Source organism: Acartia tonsa, chromosome 8 (genome assembly GCF_053477335.1).
Source record: "Acartia tonsa isolate MP-2025a chromosome 8, ASM5347733v1, whole genome shotgun sequence".
NCBI lineage: Eukaryota > Metazoa > Arthropoda > Copepoda > Calanoida > Acartiidae > Acartia > Acartia tonsa.
This window is the reverse complement of record NC_137267.1, coordinates 32664941-32684967: the sequence shown is the minus strand read 5'-3', so window position 1 is coordinate 32684967 and position 20027 is coordinate 32664941. Positions and strand designations below refer to the sequence as shown.

The 20027-nt window shown below is 31.8% G+C and overlaps 1 protein-coding gene across 2 annotated transcripts in view; it reads left to right on the top strand.

Moving 5' to 3' along the window:
* Nucleotides 1–20027, top strand: part of LOC145326739 (glycerophosphocholine cholinephosphodiesterase ENPP6-like) — a 103081-nt gene that overhangs the window by 57785 nt on the left and 25269 nt on the right. For both annotated transcript variants that reach the window (XM_080170122.1, XM_080170121.1), the window contains exons 5-12: nt 594–666; nt 4303–4381; nt 8146–8210; nt 8536–8607; nt 9256–9356; nt 9886–9936; nt 11678–11732; nt 16067–16144. In XM_080170122.1, the coding sequence (XP_080026248.1) occupies nt 594–666; nt 4303–4381; nt 8146–8210; nt 8536–8607; nt 9256–9356; nt 9886–9936; nt 11678–11732; nt 16067–16144 (574 nt within the window). The remainder of the gene's footprint in view (nt 1–593; nt 667–4302; nt 4382–8145; nt 8211–8535; nt 8608–9255; nt 9357–9885; nt 9937–11677; nt 11733–16066; nt 16145–20027) is intronic.

Here is a 20027-nt window from a genome sequence, read left to right as displayed (position 1 = left end):
AGATCTATTCTTATTGTCATGTTACTGTAAAATTCTTTTTTCAATCAAGAATTTTTAATGTGGCTGGCTTCTTAAATTTTGTAAATATACATGAAGGGTAGAAATGATTTGTTTATTTTACCCAAGGGGCCATGTGCTAGGGTCAATGAAGCAGCGATTAATTATGTAACTATTTTTTTTATTCCTAAACTATTTTACATCAAATTTTGCAAAGCTGAAAATTTGTAGAGAAAAAAAATATTTCTAAGGAATATTAGTTTTTTTTTTGTTAGCGTAAGCATAAAACTTTTTAATGTATTTTCAAAATTTAAACTTTTTAATTAGGATACACAGAATACATATAATATTAACGAGTTATAATATTTGTTTTTTTTATTCGCGAAGCTACTCTTTGAGAAACCATATTTATCTAGCTAAGGGCTTGGCAACCCCATATAATGATAACCTATGCCGACAATCTAAATCTAAAATCATTGACGGCATCCCTCAAAGTGCCTAGTCAAGCACTTACTGGTGGCTAAAACGCTGCTGCCGAATCCTATTTCACGCTTCGCCACGCTACTTTGCATTTTAATTGTCTTGTTTTATTTCAGATTTCGGTCCGACTACATGGACAGGTTTGAGAGGGGTTCCCAGGAAACTCTGGCAGGATTTAGAGAATTCCAGGTAAACATTCCTAGCACAGCAGGACTGTATTGCCCAAAGAATTAGTGTTGGGTCAATGAGGAGTTTTCAAACGTTTTTATGATTACAGGGATCTAAAGGAATAGTACAATGGCGATAAATTGATAACTTATCCCTTCTTTAGATTACAATTAGTGGTTGAAACGTTTGAACGAAGTATATCTACAATCAAGACATAAAAATATGACCTTTAACAAAATCTTGTATTAGCAATTTGCAACCTATTCATAAACAAATTTGTTTAGACTTTTAAATATGTTAAAAATCTAACTGTGCTTAGGTATAAAAATATGATTAAATGTATTTGTAAATGCTAGCATATTGTAACACAGAACGTTTTTTAGGTTTTATTTTGTATGACAATTTTTTTATCTAGATATTTTTAAATCTACATTTTTTATTACTGTGGGCTAATAAGATAATGCTGGAATGACCCATTATTTTTATGTTTTATCAAATAACTTCTTGCCAAAATGATTTTTTATCTTTTTTAAAATCATTTCTAAAAAAACCTTGCTTTCATGCTTATCCAATTCTGTTAGCCCGTCGAATATTTATCGTTTACTTTTTCATGAATTTTTCCAATATAACATTTAACTGCTTCTTATTCTTTTTTTGATTTCCTTCTTGTAATAATTGTCCCCAAGAGTGACACATAAAGGGTGTTTAAAAAAAACCAATCGCTCAAAATTTGAACCACCATAAGTACTTCAAATCTTGGAGATAGACCCCATAATGTTTAGAGTTTTTGATTGGGCATGTAAAAACCTTTCTTTAGACACCTTAAACAGGTTTCTACCTCAATCCTAGCCAATTTGGGATAAAAAAGACAGACCCATCCAACATTGAGGCATGGCGGCTCTGTTAAAATCTAATTCTTGATGTTTGTCAGGTCTTTCTTTTTTATGCCAAATTCGCTAGGATTATGTTAGAAACCTTGTTATGGTGTCTAGAAAAAGGTCTTTACATGCCCCATCAAAAACCCCAAACATTATAGGGTCTATCTACAAGATTTCAAGTACTTAAGACGGTTTGTTCTTTTCTTTAGAGAGACAAATTTGTCTTAATTTATTACAAAATATGCACTTTCGGCGTAGGGCAAATTTATCTGCAAGGGCTAGGTTTCGAGCTCTAGTTCTCTGGAAGGGTGAGTAGATTTAAAATTCAATATTGTTTTATTATTGTCATTGCTTGGGCATGAATTGTATTTTTTTTTATTAGTTTTGGACCAAAACTGTAAGTTTTATAATGAAAAAAGTGAAGCGATTGGTTTTTTTAAACACCCTTTATTAACCCCTTATATGTTACAAGGAAAAAGCTGGGCTACTAGAATGAGAACTTTTTATTATTAAACATTTGAATTATTATATTACATTTTCAGGAATAATGTATTCGATAAAAAGACATTCTTATTTTTTTCTCTCACTAATTTAAAAAAAAAATCGTTGGAAAATATTTTGTAGAGGAGATTTCTCATGGAAAGGTGGTAGTACCCTCCCCCCAAAAATAGATATATATAGATGTACCTATGAGGAGCTGCATTATGAAGGAAAACCATTTTGACTCAGCGGTTACAGACAGACAGACAAAAAATATGTAATGAATTTGCTATCTTTATCTGAAAATGCAAATTTTTTTGGACGTGATTATATATGTTCTTTGCATATGACATTCCTAAGTATCATACTTGCAAAATATTAGTGTTATTACAGCTAAAAAAACAATACGTTTAAATTAATTTTATAATTCTTTGAAAATACTTATATAGTTTCTATGCTTTCTAAACAGTACCTAAATTCATCATTAAAAATTTGAAATCGATAGGACGATACCAAGATAACGATCTGAACTATTTATAACGGACAAACCGATTTTATAAGTACATAGAAAAAAAGTTTTTTTTAAATTGTGTATCCATTTATCCCTTGAAATAAATGGTATAAAGTTAAGAAGCTTATCTAAATGCTGTCCATGAATAAACTATATGCCAATATCCCTTTAATAAAAAGTAGAATCCTGCACCCCACCCGCCAAAAAAAAAAAAAAAATAAACAAAATTGAGAGTAATGAATGGTAGGAAGGGAGGAGATATTGAAATGTAAATACCACTGGTACTCAAAGTTTTACAACAATGTATTAATTCAATTGCTGAAAAATGTTAGGCTCATTAAATTAGTCGTCCAAACGTTTCAACTAATAATTTTCATTGTCTCATCCCTGGGAAAAGTGTGCCAACTTTGATCTAGTTGATTAAACTTGTGTTAGGTAAAGTTAGCTTGAAAAAGTGGAGGGTGGCACTGTTAGTCCAAATGAGAAAAAAGGGATATTGCAAACTAAGTTGATATTATTATCCAAAAACTCACTCATTCTTAGTTTTATTCGAGAGCATACCAACTCTGAAACCAGCTTTTGATGTTTTTTTAATTGACCCTTAGCTTGGATAAATAAAGAACCCTTTATTCGTATAAACTTTGTCTAAAGGACCTCAGGTATCTTAGGGAATAAGACAATAATTGATAAAGTAATGTACATCCCCAATGATGATGCCCAAAATTATCCATTTTGTAGATAAAAATTATTGGTAAAAAAGATTAGACATTAATAGTTTCCATTTAACCAATAAAATTGAAATATAAATCCCCAAAATTTCAGAGGCAATAAATAAAGTATCGTGGTTGTAAAACTTTGGGTAATAGTGTAATTTACAATCAAATGTCCCCTTCCTCCTTGAAAGGCCCTTCACTTGGTGTAATAGACTAAAACACTAGAGAGGGAAAGGGTTAAATAACTATTTCTCCCCTTTGCACTGTCCTTGTGCCATCTTTCAATTGAGTCATTGAAAATCAACCAATGGTGTGGTGCGTATTAACACAGCCAAGTAGCAAAAAATAATTTGGTAGCAGGTCATTGAAAAAGGAAGGGAGGTAGTTATATACATCTATACTATGGATCTGTTTTTGGTGTTTTGTAAATTTAAAAAAAAAAATCTATAATCTATAGTAATGGGATGGTTGTTTGAGTATTCAGCAAGATCTATATAACTGCTGAACTGAACTGAAAACTTATTGTTACGAGTCATGTTATAGTGACTTTGGAAAACCTTAGGAAATTTACATTCTTGTTTTAAAACAAATATAAATATTGTATGCATTTTCCCTATTCACTGTAATAAACAATTTATGAATATGTTAGCTTTTATCCTTATTTAAAACGTTTAAACTTAAAATTACAGTATTTATCAAAAATGTAAAAATTCTGTCGAAATGCTCGTTTGATGACTTAAAAAGATAATATTTGAGTTATATATGATTTATTCCAATAAAACGAGAGAAGAAGTTTGTAGAAAGCTAGCTTCACTTAAGAAATTAAACTATTTATTGCTGACTTCTTATATACTAGTGACCTCGCCCCTAGCCTCTAGGCACATTGCCCCAATAGGTAATGAACTGCGTTTTATCAACCCAATCTTTGTATTTTAGATTTTAAAAGAAAAAGTAAAAAAAAATTGGTCCTTTAGAATCCCTCGATGATAGGGGCATAGCGGTTAGTATCTATTATATTTTACATACGTTTAAAAACAAAAAGCTTCCCTAAAAATTTAAAGCTATATATTTTCAGAGAGGCGGAATCCAAGCAGAATATTTGGAGTCAGTATTTCCAGCAGAAAGCTTCCCGGCATGGCAAACCCTTCAAACAGGTAGAAATTACTTTCAGACGAAAATACAGACGAACATTTATTTCATAGAGAAACCTCTCTATCTTATATAATTCTTTTTAGTAGCGAAGCTACTCTATAATTCCCTTTTCTGTCTGTCCAGTCGTCAGCCAGTAAGTGAAGGTGAAGGTAAAGATTCCTTTGACCTATGCGCATCTAGTCTATACTTTGTTTTTTCCGTCTTTTTGGCAGACAAAATTAACATTTTTAAAAAGATTGTGTTAATTATTTTGTCCGTTTGTCCCTCCATGTTTTTGTGCTTCGCTACTTTGTTATATCTAACATACGTGATTTGCAATAATTATTTTGTTCATCAAATGTTACATAAAAGTCAAACTTAGATTAAATACTTTTGACAATCGATTGAAATTATAGTGGAGTTACAGAGCACTTTTGGATAGGTTTAGGAGGGAAAGATTTTTTAGAAAGGGTTATTATTTTGAACGATTTCAATTATGAAATGAATGTACCCTCTCCAAAGCTAAATATGTTTAAAAGCATTCCCATCTCTAAATCTATAAGAATCTTCACTGTAAATGAAAATCATATCGGTTCAGCTTTTGTCAAGATCCTCCTCTGTGCAGAGACAGACAGACCTCCTGATACTTCTATTCAAGGAAAACCTACCCTTCAATAGGCAGACAGACATAGATTCTATTACCCTATAAATATAGGCCAATTCTATCATATCTAGGGAACCCTGTGTGGGTTAATCCTAACCGGATACATGGATACAATATATCATACAATATTGATCCTAGTCAAACGTTTATTTGACTCTCAAAACTATAAAAAAAATAATACATATTTAAAAAAAAAACAATAATGTATCTTGGCGGTTTTCCTCAAATCGTTTAAGGACCACAATCCAACTTAAGACGTGTTTTTGATGCTATTTTTTAGATTATGTTAGGTAAGGGTTAGGTTAAACTAGGCTCTAAATGAATCCATAAAAATAAGTTTTCTTTTTCTTCAGATAAATTTTTAAGTTTCTTGGAAACAAAATTAATGTTGTATTATTCTTAAATTATAATAACTTAATTAGGATATAAAGCGTCATATAAAATAAGGTGTATTTTTTGTAAGTTTGCTGAAAATCATTAGAATTTAGGTTTTTTTAAGAGTGCTACGCAAAAATAGAAATTTGATGTACATTAATGTGAAAGCTCTTAGCCTTATATAACCTAAATCTGACGTACTTTACTTTTAGGATATAAACGTTTTAGGATAGGTTAGTTTGTCCGACTGTCTGTACGATCGTAAGTTAATGTTTGCTGTATAATAATTTGCTGTCATATTTAATTACAATATAGATGCTTTGAATATGATAGTAATGTCTTTATGTTTTATATATGCGTTAAATAGATGAAAACCTGTCTGGAAACAATTAAATATTCCCTGAAAACTGTAAGCTTATTGATTTAGCAGTTAATGAGCTCTTAATGTACACACATTTATACACATACATCTTAATGATTTAGAGCATATAATTGCTTTTTGTGCCGATATGCAATTTTTAATTTATTACTTCTTCGATTTTTTTTAAAAATCAGAAAAAAACGTAAAGAGTCATCACTCATCTATAATGCATGAAAAAAAAGTAAATTTGATATAAATCAGATAAATTTTATATTTGATCTTTTTAAATTGATTTAATTAGAATTTAAGTTCAGGTTATTAAATTATGTAAAAGTCAAATAGCTTATTTTTATCAGAATTTATTAAATTTATCAAATTTATAGTTATGTATCGCCTAATAGAGTATTCTGCGGATAGTAAAATAAAAATTAATTCCAGTTTTGTTGCCCATTTACTTTCACCAATTTGTGCAATTTAAAAATCTTTTGTTGGAAAAAAAGTCAAATCGAAAGGAAAAAAAACGGATATCATCTTTATATAAAAGTAGCAGGATGCCTGTCTGTGTGTCTCTGTGTGTGTATCAGTCTGTTTGTCTGTCTGTACCGAAGGATCTTGCTAACCGCTGAACCAAAGGTTTATAGTTATTTTATGTGTGAGGGGTGGGGGACGTACCACTCTCTCAAGAGAAATCCCCCCCCCCCTTCCAAACCTCAAGTGCCCCTAGAGGCTTCAGGGGGGCGTATCCAGTAGTACAGTATAAGAAAAGCTATAGATATATAATTAAAAGTTACCTAACCATACAGAAGGAAAATGTAGTAATTACGCAAAAAGATACTTTACTTGTTCTGCCATAGACAGGGACAAAGATATGAGGATAAACACAGATGACAGCATCTATAAAAGCGAAGCCTAACTTTATTGGTCAGACAAACCAACATTGACAAATCATAGAGTAACAACGCATTCATTTAAAATTCAGTATATTTTTTTTTTTAAAGATATGATTATAAAATATATTGTGTTAAATAAAGCTGAAAAGCATAATGTGAAAAATAAACATACGGACTTTTAAGTATTCATTATATAGTTGCTACGTTGATAAGTTGTACCGTTTTATTATTGAAGGTATCATGCAAAGGTTTTTTTATAAAGACAATTCTAACATGCCTAAATTAAAGATGAGAGCTATTCGTTCCGAATGGGTTGGCTAGACCTAAACTATAGAAAAGCCTCACTTTTACACCTCGCATCAAATGCGCGGATTCGAGTATACATCCTCACTCACTCAGCCGCAGTTACATTCTGCTATAGCTACCCTCAACTGCAGCCAAACTCAGCCGCAGCAACTATATCTTGCACTGAATGTTTGTCACTTTACCTGGATTTCTTTAGAATTTAATTTGAAAAGGGAACAAGATTAAGAACAGGGACGAGAATTCATTAACTATCAAATTAATCTACAACTCTTTTCTTCCCTCAATACACAATTTAACACTAATTATGTTGGGGGATGATTAATTTATCTTGCATTAAACTATCCCTATGTCCCTATGTGACAATTATAGAATAGTCCCAGAGAGAGAGAGGGGACAATTTGCAGTTTATTACACCAGTCCCCAACGTTTATAATAACGTTTTCTTATTTGTTGGCTGAACAACTTTGGGAACTTTACTGAATTTTAATTGGTTGGCTCATTAAGTTGAGTTTCCAAACGTTTCAACCACTAATTTTAATCTAGTAAGGGGTAATTTTGTGTATCATCATTGGGGATATGCATCAATTTATCGGCCATTGTCCTATCCCTATGTTCCTGCGTGACAATTACAAAATAGTCCCCTGCTTAAGTGCAATGAACTATTTACCAGGGATCTAAAGGGATCAGACAATGACCGATAAATTAATGTACATCCCAAATGATGGTACATAAAATTCTTTCTTCTGAGATTATGATTATTGGTTGAAACGTTTGAGCACTATAATTAATGAATCAACGAATTAAACTCATTAAAAGTCCCCAAAGTTGTTAAGCCAACGAAAAAGAAAACGTTTCTAGACTATTTACACTACTTACAAAAAAAATCGTAATTAAATCTTTTTTTTTATTATTGTTTAAAACATGGTAATTTCCTAACGTAGGACTGTAAAATGTAAATTTGGTAGCTTTTTATAGTTCCTATAAAAAAATCACGTAAAACTGGCCTACCATTGGTCAATTAACATGTATATTAGCCTGTCATTGGTAATTTATTCTGTGTATTGGCCTATCATTGGTCATTTGTATTGTATGAAGTCATTTTTATAGGCACTATTAATCACTTCAGTATATAGACTCTGGCAATTAATTAGATTAACTCTGTAATGTTTCTTATTATTGTTATTATTTTAGGCCGATATCCCGGAAACCATGATATTGTTGGAAATCAGTTTTATGATCCAGAGATAGATCGACAGGTAAATTTCCTAATTATTTATTATTATTACCTAATTGCAGTGGGATTCTCCTTTCATTTCAAGTGATCATCAAGAGAACCCAAGATCATCATCTGCTTGTAATGGGATGCAATACTCTAACGACCATTTGTGGATATTAGGTTAAGTAACAAACAACCCTTTGACTACACAACCTTTGTCTGAGAAGTCATGCCGCTGATAACCTATAAAGGAATCTTTTTTTTATATTTAAATAATCAGTTCTAGCAACTGTTGTCGTGTACTGCACAAGATCCAAGATTTGCATTTATGTTCTGTTATCGAAATTATATTTTAATAATTTCAGGATAAAAATACGCAACCATTCTTCAATATAGATGATCAACGGTCCACCCAGCATATGAAATGGTGGCAAAAGGTTAGATTTAGATTTGGATAGTTTATGGACACGTTTTTAAAATTTAATTGATGGCTCAAACAAGCTGTGTCCAAACTTTTTAACGAATAGTTAAAACCCCCCAAATCATTTTTGCTTTGGCATTTTCAATCTAAAATAAAATAAAATGGGTTACCGAATTCAACTCCCCCCTAACGTACCTCTAGGGGCTTAGCCGCTAGTTAACTATAAAGTGTTGCTTATTTTAACCCACTTATCCATGACAGAAATTTATCATCCCTTTTTCTTCATTGGTTAGGGGAGTTACATATCAGAAAAATATATCTAATTGTTTTTCTCGTATTCATTCGAATCCGGTGGATAGGAACCGGTTCTCATCCATACGAAAAAACTATGTCTAGCATCGTATTATATCCAGCTTTCTACGAACATAGAAATGTACAATCATAAGATTAAAACTTGTTTTTTTAGCCGGTGACTTCGTCACCTCGGGGCTAAAAAAACTAGTTTTAATCTCATATTTGTACATTCTATATCCGCGGAAAGCCGTTTATAATACGATGCGAGAAATAACTATTACCAAATTATTCCTATAAAACCTGATTTTAGAAATATAGCTGGATCAAGACAAATTTACACATATTTCATAAAATACCATTTAATATTTAGGACGAACCATTATGGGCGACGGCTAAACGACAGAATGTGAGCTTTGCAGCCTATCTATGGGGGAGGTGTGACATACCATATGATGCCGAGAGGAGGCTAAGGTACATAGAAAGAGAGATAGACATATAAACAGACAAATATAAACACTGTATAAACAGCTGGACAGACAGGCAGATAGATAGATAGGAACAAATTAACTCAATATATTGTTATTAAACGATATAAATTGTTTCGGATGTAAAGGGATGAACTACAAACATTGCATTGGCAGACAATGAAATGTTTTCTCGTTAATATATATTTTTTTTACTCGCTAGGCGTCCATATTTCAAGTAACACAATGGTATCTTTTGTATCATCAATACAATCACACATAGTTTAAACAATTTAAACAAACAAGATTTTTTAAAATTTAATAATTTAACATAGAATACGTTAAAATCATAATTTTATAAAATAAAAACTTTAGAGTTTTAAATAAGATTTATATAAAATCATACACGTTACCTCATCTTCCAATCAAGTGTTTCTGAACTTTTTCTTTTGATCAAATATTTGTTGAACTAACGTTCTCTTTGATAGATAAATAGTTAAGTTATTCTGCTCATAATAAATTCTTTTATTATTAAGGTTTGATTACTGTGAAAATCTTTACCAAAAGGATGGTTCTAAAACTTTAAGGTAAAAATATGAATTTTATTCCACACATCTGGCTTTAGCCGAAAAATATCTGCTGGATTACAACCGGTTCTTGACATATTGAAAAATCATGAATCGTATTACAGACAGTTTTCTACGAATCATAAAATTACCAATTTTGTTGTCTATACTACGATGCGATACGTTATTTTCTTGTTTGTTGTGGTATGTTGAAAATTATATCAAATTACAAAAATATATTCCAATATATATGTAGTTATATATCGCATCGTATTTTACGAAGACAGTTTTACACAGATAGTAAAATAAAAAATTACAATATTAATTCTAGTTTTGTTGGCTCCGACAATTAAGAAAAAGGAAGATCTATATTGGTTCAGCGGTTAGAGGGATCCTACGCTACAGATAGTCATCCTGTTAGTCATTTTATATAAGGATTTTTACAATATTGATAAAAATAAGTCATCATATGAAGAGACTGAAAATATGGAAATTAGTAGAATGAAAATTTGAAAATGTTTTTCTGGTTCACTAACCAATTAGAAAATGGAAATATTGTGTCCAAAAAATTCTTAAATTTGTGCTATCCTTATATAAAATTAACAGGGTGTCTTTTTGTCTATGTTTCTGTTGCGAAAGCTCTCTATTATCGCTGAACCGATATGGAATTTTTATGACTAGCTTGGGGAAGGGTAAAATCACCCCCTAAGGAGAATTCATCCCTAGAAAAATATTACCCCCAACAATTTTTAATTTTTAAAATTAAAAGTGGAAGGTCTACTTTTCCCCTCATCCCTCAATTGCTCCTAGTTGCCTCTAGAGGCGATGTGCTAATCGTGACAAATGTACGTATTATGAATGCCGGTTCAATAAGATCTCATAAATGGCAGTATCTGGATGATTATAACGTTTGCTAATTCATAATTTAGCAATATGATGTCAACACTGAATTAAAAATATTTGACATGGTCTACACCAGGATATTCAAATCTTTTCATAATTTTTAATTCTTTACTATTTGCAGGGATCTAAAAGAATAAGACAATGGCTGATAAATTTATGCACATCCAAAATGATGATACACAAAATTACCCCATTTGTAGAGGTTGAAGTATTTCAATGCTCAACTTAATTAACCAACCAATCAAAATTAAATAAAAGTTACCGAAGGTGATAAGCCAACGAATAATAAAACGTTACTATAAAACCTTGGGGTTAGTGTATTTATCAGACCAATGTCCCTCACTTACTATTAGGGTGTTTTGTTTTAACTAATGTATTCTCAACTAACGGCTACGCCCCTAGATGGTTCTATAGGATCTTGAAGGTTAGGAGATGGTAAGTTAACCAACCATCCACTTACAATTTTAGTTACTATATATAATACTAGCGGCTACGCCCCTAGAGGCCTCTAGTGGCACTTTAAATGTTTTTTTTATATTTAAAATATGGCTATTTTGCGTTTGACGTTTATGTTTCGTTGAACTTTCTTTCTAAAATCGAGAAATTTTTAAAAAAATTTAATTTCTCTAGGAAGGGTGGTGGTACCCTCCCCCAAAATAGTCATAAACCTTCCCGGGACATATGAGAATCTACCCTGTTAAGGAGAACCCGATCGGTTCAGCGGTTAGCGAGATCCTTCGGTACAAACACACAGACACACAAACATCATGTTAATTTTGTATAAGGCAGATATTAACACATAACTATGACAGATCTAATTTTCAAAAACCAAATACATTTTCATTTTTTTCTAATTTAGGATAAACGTGGACAAAGCGTTGATGAACTTCCAAGCTGGATACGACGCTGCCATAGTAAGTTGTTCTTGTTAAAAGCAAAGCCTTTCTATAATAAGTCAGGCCGTAACGGCTAGTTCTCATAGTTTGGCATGTTAGAATTGTCCTTAAACAGTATCCTGTATTTAAATAATTTTGCAACCCATTTAAAAATAATCTTTGTCTTTATACTTATTCTGATTATCAAGTTTTGACTCTCTACATGTGTTTATGTTCGTTTGTCCTACCGCTGGAGCTTCGTTTTTATGGATATTGTCATCCTTGTTTATTCGCTGCTACTCCAAATTCGAAATTTTCCGGCTATCTGCAATGGTACGGGTCAAATTCTTCTAGGGATATGTGATCCTGTCAAAAAAAAAGGAGTTTTAGTCAGCAAAATAACGAAGTTAATCCCCCCAAAAAATCTATACCTGATTTTCACTTGTCGTTGGGGGACAACACATAGTAGAATTTGCGCCATTTAGAATTTTTATCTGCCCCAAAATATTATTTCAGGTATATTTCCCTTGTTGGATATACCTCATTCCTGAATTTTAGTGGTTTTAAGAATGATGAAATAATTTTGTTATTGTTGTGCTAATTAAAGTATTTTTGTTCTTGTTGTTAAATTAAGATTTGCACTTTCAAAATAAAAAAATATGATTTATTTGTACTATAATTGCAATATTTTATAACAAAATATAAACTTTTTTAGACAAGTGACATCTTACATAAATTATGTCTCTTTATTATGTTTTCGGACATTTTCTGTGTTATTTATTTTGCACAACCACTCCCCCCCCCCCTTCCTCCTACCACAATTATGTTTCAATTTAATTCTTGCAAAATATATCATTTTCAACATCACTTTTTAAGGGGGGTGTCACTGTCCAACCCACCAGAAAAATAGCTAAGAACCATCATAAGAACAAGATTAATAGAAACATTAAATTTAAACACAACAGTAAAATATTCATTGGGAAGAATCAAACAATTATCCTGGAAAAACACTTGTCGTCCAGTCAGGCAAAATATTGAACAAGGTCTAATATATAATAGTCAGGGATTAAAGGGATATAGGTTTTTTAGTACAAGGCAGAGAAAAGGATCATTTAGTTGCCTTATTTTTTTATTGGGGGAGGGGGGGGTAAGGTTAACTCAGGATTGGATTTTACAAAGTTACAGCGTCTAAACTAATCTAACAGTATAGTTAACACTAATTTTGATACCAATTGGGGGGGGGGGGGGAGGATGTGAGAAGATTGATTTATCGTCCATTTCCCTATCCCTGGTGTTAATATACATACATATACAATGTAGTGTAAAGTTAATATCATAAAAGCATTCTCAACTAGTTGACAAAGTTTCAGGCAAAAAAGTTATTGGGGGTAACACCATTTTAAGACAATTATTTACATATTATTTGTCTTTCTGTCTGAATGGTTAATATTTACATTTATTGATGTTGTCATCCTTGATGGATAATGTTTAAGCAGATCATTTAAGAAAACCTTATGCTCAAAAAATGAAATGAGCTGTAAGAAAAAAATTAATGAACATTTTAGAAGAATAGAGTTTAAGAGATTATTTAACATACATTTTTATTTTAATAAAAAGTACTAACACTTTTATTCCTGCGAACGTCCAGTATAAAATATGATGTAATTTATGGTATAAAATTATACATATGCTATTTATATATTAGTATATACATACAAACAATAAACAAAACATTCATTTTAAACTTTTACAGCCTTCTTCAATATGAATGAAAGCCTTCTTTATGTCTTTGTGTGTTTTATAGTTTTATCTACAAATCTCTATAATTCTATAAATCAACTTTTTTTGTTAAGTTTTATATAGAAGTTGTATAATCCGTTCATTTATTTTAGTCAGTTTGACTTTGGTATGGTGTTTAATAATTATACAGGGTGCGGCACATAAATCGAGACATTTTGTAATTTTTAAAGAAATGAACATAAAATCGTCAATTTTAAAGATTTTATTGAATTTTAAAAACTGGGAAGCAAAATAGGTATATGACTAGTAGATTATTCAACAAAACCGCCGCCAGCCTCAATCACCGCATCTACCGGCCTTCTCAACCGCCGGCAGGTCCAGGTCAAAATAAACCTGTCCAAGCTGGCGTAGTTCTCCTTGATAGTGGCAATGAGGGAGGTCTTTGTGGTATAGGCACGTCTATTGGTGCATGCTTCAAAGTAGACCTAGGCCCAAAAGTCCATTGAATTAAGATCGGGCTGCTGGGAGGCCACATTTCCTTAGGAACATGAGTAACCGCCAAATTGACAAAATCCATGTTTTTGCTCTCATTTGGGCTAGGATTTAGCTACAGTGGACTTTAAGTACTCAAAATGCTTGTCTTGATGAGTTGAAGACACACACAAAAATTTGGGTTAAATTTCCAACTCCTTCTCTATCGGGCCCTACTGTTAGTGATTTCATAAGGCTAAAATGTGTGTCTCAATGAGCCTAAGACACCCACAAAATTTGGGGTCAAGATTCCAACTCCTTCCCTGTTGGACCCTACGTTTTGTGATTTTGTGCATTAAACCACCGGCGCGATTGGAATCTGCCTTGTTGAACATGTGCGCGGCCAGCTCGGTGTACACGTCTCTCTTCGTCTAAAGATTTTTTTGTGATAAAAGGTCATTACCTAAGCTTTCTATAGTGGGGTCAAACGTCCTGACAGGTCAAGTAGTTTTCGTGCCATGGCCGTTTAAAAAATGTCTCGATTTATGTGCCGCACCCTGTATGTAGTAGAAATAAGTACAAAGAACTACCTGGTTGGTTGATTGATCAGTTATTTTCAGTAAAGCTTTATATGTATCTTGGGGGTCAAATTCCTTATAGCAGCAAGTCGATAACTAAATGTAAAAAAGTTAAAAATTATTTTCTTAAAAATTTTAAACATACTCAAAAATGAGTTTTGTAATAAATGAATGAATTAATGATTTCATCTTGATATTTAAGAGTTTATTTCCTTTTCTACTTAAGAATATTAGGCCGGGAAAGGGTGAGAGGTTTAAAGGTTGTATTTTGTAAAGGTAGACAATTTAGTATCTCATTCAATTTGCGTAATTTTTTAGTGTTATGCTATCTTTATTGTAAGTTTCAACCTTATTACATATCCTTGATTGTTATTACATATTAGAAGGATTCCACTTTATTATAAAACATTGATCCTTATTATATATTGGTAAGATTCAACCTTATTATATAACTTTGATTGTTATTATATAGAGAGAAAAAATAACCTTATTATATAACCTTGATTGTTATTATGTATTGGGAAAGATTCAACCTTATTTTATAACCTTGATTCTTATTATGTATTGAGAAAGATTCAACGTTATTATATAACTTTGATTGTTATTATATAGAGAGAAAATTCAACCTTATTATATAACATTGATTCTTATTATATATTGGTAAGATTCAACCTTATTATATAACTTTGATTGTTATTATATAGAGAGAAAACTCAACCTTATTATATAACTTTGATTGTTATTATAGAGAGAGAAGATTCAACCTTATTATATAACCTTGATAGTTATTATGTATGGGGAAGATTCAAACTTTTAATACTTTCAACTTTGGGAATTATTTTGAAGAATAACATTTTTCACCAGTAAAACAAACATCACCCCTCCTGTTTTTTTGATTATTTAAAAAATGTGCTAAACAAAAATTAGCATAAATGAATATTTACATCCCAACGTATTAAATGATCGAGCGATAGCTTATCATTAAGTACCTACAATCCATTTTAGAGAGGTTTAGAGTAGGTTCTAGGATGACTTTAAGTTATATTAGTTTTAGGTTGAAGTTGTGAAATGGTTTTAGGGTATTTTTTTCTGATTTTACCTACTAGCTAACGGCGCAGCAGCTAGTACTATTATTAAATTAATGTAAAGTTTATAGTAATAGTCATGCTACAAAATTAAACTTTTGATGATTGGACATCTATAAGTGTAATAACTCTATTCCCTGATCAACTTTTAGTATTCTGAGAGGATTCTGTTACAAACTAGTTTACTAAAAGTTGCAGCTGCAATAAATATACTTTAACATCTTATTTAAAATGTAACCTTTAAACACTATTTATACTTGCTAGCGGCTACGTCCCTAGAGGCCTCTTAGGGTACTTGAAGGAAGGTTGGGGCTAACCCTACTGTATTAATATTTATAAATAGCTATTATTACAAACCTTTTCGGTCTATGCGAAATTTTACTGTAACTATTTCGGTTCAGCGGTTAGCAAGGTCAGACAGACAGATAGACATTCTGTTTTTTTAAAGTTTAAATAACATATTTGAATTGAAAAAATCTGAAAATCTTCTAATTTTCAGATTTATGAAGATTCCTTGGAGCGAGCAGCAGAAGATTTTGGACCAGACTCTGAACAATTAGACTTCAAGTTGGAACAGGTACAATTATTTTTTAACAAAGTTGATATTGTCTATGAAATGGGTAGCTAATGATGTTGAGAATTTAAATCATTAAAACCGGTAAAACGGTTATACAGTATGGCATTCAAAGCGATCAGATTTAAATATATGACACAATGACGTTCAAGCTTTTTTGTAAGGGGTTGGGGGTATAAAATCTCAAATTTCAATAAGTGTGCGGGGGGAGGGTTTAAATGGCGCCTATAACCCCCTAAAATTCGTATAATTTTCACCTTTTAACTCGCCTTTGGCCGTCCCTGGTAGAACAGATATAAACGTTGAATCGAGGACAAATACTTCCATCAAGAAGGTATCTAATTTTATTATAATAGTCTTATTTTTAAACGTGTTAAAATAATTAAAAAGATATTTGTTCCAAGTTACAAAAATCGGACCTTGAATCCTAAAAACTAAAAATTAATTTCAAATAAAAAATCCGTTATGTACCTTCAAATATTTTACGTGAAAGGAAGTTATTTTTTTAATTATCTAGGGAATATTTTTAGTGGCGGAGCTTAATCTACTTGAACAAATCATTCAGTCTGTACATTTATATGCTTCGCCTCTGGGTCACTTATGGGAAGGGATGTCATACACTAAACATTTTTGAAAATTATTCTAGGTGCAATTTCTTCATCAAAAACATTGGACTTTTAATGGGCGTCATTGTAAAGAAGTATTAATCGGTTAGCAAGATACTTCGCCATAGACACACACACACACACACACACACACACCTACAGACGTACATTACTTTATAAAAGGATTACTGTAGAACAATATTCTGGATTATTTCATCTAAAATCTGTTTACTTTTCCAATGCTGCGTTACTTGTTAACATAATTATCTTGTTAGTATGTTATCTAACGTTATTATGTTTGATATTTACTTTATTAGATTCTTTACTTTTATTAATTGTTTCTAAATGACGTCATTCTTCCGTAACAAAGTAGATTATATTAGAAAAATTAATATATTTTTTTGAATTTTATTTTAAACAAAAAATCTTCAAAACGGATAGAACAATTTATTTATGCCTTTTATGAAAGCTTCGTATATGCAATGCTATGGTTTTTGAGATATTTTCCAGTATGGCTTCAAAAACCGCTGTATTAGAACTGAATGTAAGCCATACTGTAAAATCATGTATAGCATCTTATTCGTATCGCAGACAATTTTCTAAGAATATTAAAAAAACAATCATAAAATCAAAACCAGTTTTTTTATAGCCCGGGCCTATGGCTCCTCGGGACTATAAAAAACTGGTTCCAATTTCATGATTTTCCTTTTTAATATCTGTGGAAAGTTGTTTATAATATTCCTTGACTAAGCTAGGGTCTAAAATACGAAAGCGTTCAATTAACCCTTTACAGTCGGGCCCCTTGCCGCATCTTAATCGGTCGGGGGGGGGGGGGGGGGGAGGGGGGGCGTTCAACGCTTCCCTTATTATCTCAATTCCTATTAGAGCTAGAGGGCTAACATTTTTTGTGCAAGTCCCCTGTTTGATAATGAATTTCCGACCTTTTATAAGTCTAAGTCAATTTTCGCTTCCTTCACCCTTTTATTTAACAACCTTTGTTTTTAGGTCTTTTTTACTTAAAAATTTCAAACGGCTGTAATTTTCTTATTTTTGAAGCTAGAGGAAAATTTTTTACCAGAAAATGTTTATCTTTATGTAAATTTTACATTAGAAATATCAAAATATAAATTTCAGCGGCCGCAGCTGTACTTGGCAGCTGCCAGCCGCCGCAGTCAGCGGTCGGCGGGAAAACGGCGGTTGATCTTCATAAAATTTTAATACGTTATGTAGACATGTAAGAAAAGCTTAAGTTTAAAATTTGAAGTCTCTAAGTCAAAAATTGCGGCCACAGGAGCCTTTTAAAGATTTCTGGAGACCTGGAGGATCAGGACCTGCAGGATCATACCTGGAACCTGAAAGTGTCTTGAACACCTGTATTTCATATAAGGATGTACTACTAGAGGATTTTTTAGTATTTTGGTTTGATAAAATGCTTTGTTTTAGTCAAAAAAATATTTTTGCTTTTTACCTGGATGACCCTGCCAGGTTTGCTGGCATCCTGTGCCCGCCAGGATGGAGATATTAAAAAATTCCAACTCTCAGTTATGTGTCATACCCATACTTAAAAAGTCAAGCAGTTTGGGCTCTTTATCTTTCACACACAGATAATGAGATAGAAAAAACCGGAAGGGGGGGGCTTTCAACGCCCCCCCCCCCGAACGTTAAGGGTTAATAAGGGCGAAGCCAATATAATTTATGAATAGAAATAGCCTCCTTACTTAATATTCTGCCCAATAGTCTAACTATTACATTACTTTAGTTCTTATCATCTTAAATATCTTTAAACTTTCATTCTTTTTTTTTTGTCAAAATACACAAAATTTTAGTTGATTTTCATTTGATTTTTCTTTGAATGTATATTCCAAAAAAACAATTAGTTTTTAAACGTCATAGAACCTTTCTGTAATTAGGGTCGGGCCTTCCGTAGGTAGCGGATAGCTCTTGTCTTTAATTTTTGCATGTTAGAATTGTTCTATTGATTTCAAACTTGGTATGGTGAAGCATCTCTATAATCAAGTCGTATAACTCAAAAGTAATAATGTTCTTTTGTCCTACCGTCTTATTTTAGAGCTTAATTCTATGAATGTAGCCATCCTTGATTATTATTCATTATGAGTGTTTGTGTGTCTGTGTGGGGGGGGGGGGGGGCTCGAGTATTTAATATTTTGACATGATACATTAATGCTCGTATGTGACACTAATAATTCATCTACTGCAGTTGGGCGGATACAAAACATATCTTTTCTTAAAGAGACAGTCTTATTGCTTGGCTTAAAAACTTTGGGTACTTGGTATTGAAATTTAATTTGGTTGGTTACAAACTTGTAGTGTTCAAGCTTTTAAGCCAACAATTTTAATCTACATAAGGGGTAGTTTTGTTTATCATAATAGGTAAGGTCTCTGATTATACCACAAAGAATAAATTTCTACCAAACCACTCCGAATTATTATAAGCAAATTTAACTAAATGTCACCACCAAGTTTTATTGAGAATTCTAATAATAACATTTTTTCTTTTAAAATCAAATTGCCACCAAGTTAATTTTTTGTTTTTATTTTGTTAAGTTAAGGGATTTTTTCATTTGCCAGAATGTGCTTAGTACTCCTTAAGAATAGACAAAAGTCTAAATGATGTCATAAAGACAAAATTAAGTTATTAATTCTTTATTTATATTCGTTTTTTTCTTCCTAGAATTAGATATTTTTAGTATTATCCTATTCTTAGTATAAAGGAGTAAGGTTTGTTTTAAAGCTAAAAATCTCGGAAATTGCTGGTCCGAAGAGGTTATATTTTTAGGGAAAATTTATTGATATTGTCTCAGTGTGGTTTTAGGCTTTTTTTCCTGCCATCTCTTCCCTTCTCTTCCTAATGCTAGAGGCGAAGGAATTAGTTAGTGACAAGTGAAATCATATGCTTATGCCTTTTTAAAATGAATATTTGTATATTCTATCATCTGCTCCAAAATTTACTTCGTCTGTTTGTCTTTTCTGAGCTTCGCCACTTATGAATGTTGCTATCCTTGTGATAATAATTTCTATATGCAGTGCAACACGAGTAGTTTATGAAAAATTATGTTACACCCAAACTATGTTAAGACTTCTTCATTATTAAACTAGTTTTACACATTTATCTTCAAAGATTCATATAAGGAATTATCAGGTTTATAAAATTACTCAGTGCATATTAGGGATCTAAATGGATAAAACAATGGCCAATAAATTGATGTACATCCCCAATGATGATACACAAAAATACCCTTCTGTAGATTACATTTATTCAT